The 2,137-nt window shown below is 60.3% G+C and overlaps 1 protein-coding gene across 1 annotated transcript in view; it reads left to right on the forward strand.

The window, feature by feature from the left end:
• LOC103621981 (E3 ubiquitin-protein ligase HECTD3) overlaps window positions 1-1,806 on the forward strand; it is a gene marked incomplete at its 5' end in the record, with an annotated part of 8,078 nt that extends 6,272 nt beyond the window's left edge. The window contains 6 exons of the mRNA XM_017743450.1: window positions 29-88; window positions 351-480; window positions 872-946; window positions 1,209-1,290; window positions 1,395-1,466; window positions 1,635-1,806. Coding sequence (XP_017598939.1) covers window positions 29-88; window positions 351-480; window positions 872-946; window positions 1,209-1,290; window positions 1,395-1,466; window positions 1,635-1,719 — 504 coding nt within the window. The remainder of the gene's footprint in view (window positions 1-28; window positions 89-350; window positions 481-871; window positions 947-1,208; window positions 1,291-1,394; window positions 1,467-1,634) is intronic.
• Window positions 1,807-2,137: the final 331 nt, after the last annotated feature.

Here is a 2,137-nt window from a genome sequence, read left to right on the forward strand (position 1 = left end):
CGGCAGCAACACCGCTGTGCGCTACGAGGACCGCAAGGAGTTCATCCGCCTGGTGCAAAAGGCTCGGCTGGAGGAGAGCAAGGAGCAGGTAACACTGTTCCCCAGGGCTGACAGGCTGCAAGGGGACCCTGCTCCTGTGGCAAGCCATGCCGGTACCTGTGGGATTCATGGTTGCCAAAACGTGTCCCCCAGCTCCAGCTGGGTGTTCTTTGTGCATCCCATGCTCAGGATGTCCATGTGCCCTGGGGACCCCTTTTGGGGTCCTTTGGTCGCTGTCCCCAGAGTCTTAGGTGGCTGCCCAGGGTTGAGACCCCCTGTGGTGACACGGAGCCCATCCTGTGCCCCCACAGATCGCAGCCATACGTGCTGGGCTGCTCCGCGTGGTGCCCCAGCCTGTGCTGGACCTGCTCACCTGGCAGCAGATGGAGAAGAGGATCTGCGGGGACCCGGAGATCACAGTGGCTGAACTGCAGAAGTTCAGTAAGTCACAGGGCCAGCCAGAGCTGCTCCCTGCCCTCCACAAGGGCAGTGGATCCCCTTGATAATGCTTGTCCTGCACATGCATCCTGGTCATGGGATGCCTGAGAGACTGGGGGAGGATAAGCCAGAGGGTCCCTGGATGCTTCAGGTTTAGCAGCAAACCCCACTGGTCCTCACTCTGGTCTGTCTGATCCTTAGCTGCTATGGGCAGAGGCGAGTGGCCACTCTTCAAACTAGGACCTCTGCTTCTCCACCCACCATGGCACAGGGTGCTGGTCCCATTCAGAGGTGCCAGGGTTTCTCATGGGCTCACCGAGGAGCAGAGGGTCTCCTCCTTTCCTTTGCTTTGCTGGGAGTTTCTAATTAAGCCACTGCACATTCTTTGTCACAGTCAAGTTTGATGACTTCCCCTCCAATGATACCCGTGTCCAGTACTTCTTGGAGGCACTCAACAACTTCACCAGCGGTGAGTGACCCCAAGCCTTTCCCTGCTCTTCATGTGCAGTAGGACAGGCCAGAGCACAGGGTACCCACTGCCCTGTGCCCCAGGGGTGCTCACCAGGTGCTTCCCTGGAAACTGGCTGGGGTCATCCTACCTGGCCCTTCCTGGGATCCTGAGAGCACCCTTTACCTTTGCCTCATGCTCCTGGGGTGATTCTGCAAGGCAGATCTTGCTGCAACAGCAGCAGCTGGGACAGTCTGTCCCTGAGCTCTGTCCTTCCCCTCAGAGGATCTCAGCCGCTTCCTCAAGTTTGTCACTGGCCGGAGCCGCCTCCCAGTTCAGATCAATGTTTACCCGGAAAGGTCAAAGTGAGTCTGTCCTGCCTGTGTTGGGGTCCCTGTGCCATGCTGGGATCCCCACATGATGTGAGGTCCCTGCGCTGTGTTGGGGTCTGATTCTTCTTTCTCCCAAGCTTGGATGCGTTTGACCTGATGCCACAGGCCTGCACGTGCTCCTGCACCTTCTTCTTGCCCAGCTATTCCTCGTGAGTCAAGCTGGGCATAGGGATGCTCCCCACTCCCTGGGGCTGGTATTGGGGTTCCCATCAATACTCTCCAGGCCTTCCCCTGGGGAGTGTCCAGACAGGTGTGGGGAGGGAAGCTTGAAGTTTTCTGTGTCCATCATGGCTGTGACCCAGCGTTCCCCCTGCCAGGGCCAAGGTCTGTGAGGAGCTGCTGCGCTACGCCGTGTACAACTGCATGTCCATCGACACTGACAAGAACCCCTGGGACGAATGAGACCCCCATGTGCCCCATGCCATGGGAGCCTCGGGGACACTGGATTCAATAAAACTGCGGGGCCAGATCCTGCTGTCCTGCCCCAGGTCCTGTTGGTGTCTGTGTTTCGCGAAGGCTGGGACTGGAGTGTGTGGCCAGTGCTGCTACTGGAGGGGTCAGCATGGCACTGTCTGCTGGGGGCTGTGCCCGCACAGGGTCCTGCGGGGTGGAGAGCGTGGCATGCGGGGGTGGGGGGCGCTGTGAGTCCTGTCCCCTCTCTGGACATGATGTGGGGAGCAGAGCTGCAAACTGACCCCGAAGTGCCCCCCAATACACCCCATAGAGAGCCCCAGTGCCCTCAGTGCCCCCCGGCCCCCGCCTGCAGCCCCTCCTGAGGCCGCCTGGGGGCGCTGTTCCGCCGAGCGCCCCCGTGGCCGGG

Source organism: Corvus brachyrhynchos, unplaced genomic scaffold, assembly GCF_000691975.1.
Source record: "Corvus brachyrhynchos isolate BGI_N302 unplaced genomic scaffold, ASM69197v1 scaffold48, whole genome shotgun sequence".
NCBI classification, from domain to species: Eukaryota; Metazoa; Chordata; class Aves; order Passeriformes; family Corvidae; genus Corvus; species Corvus brachyrhynchos.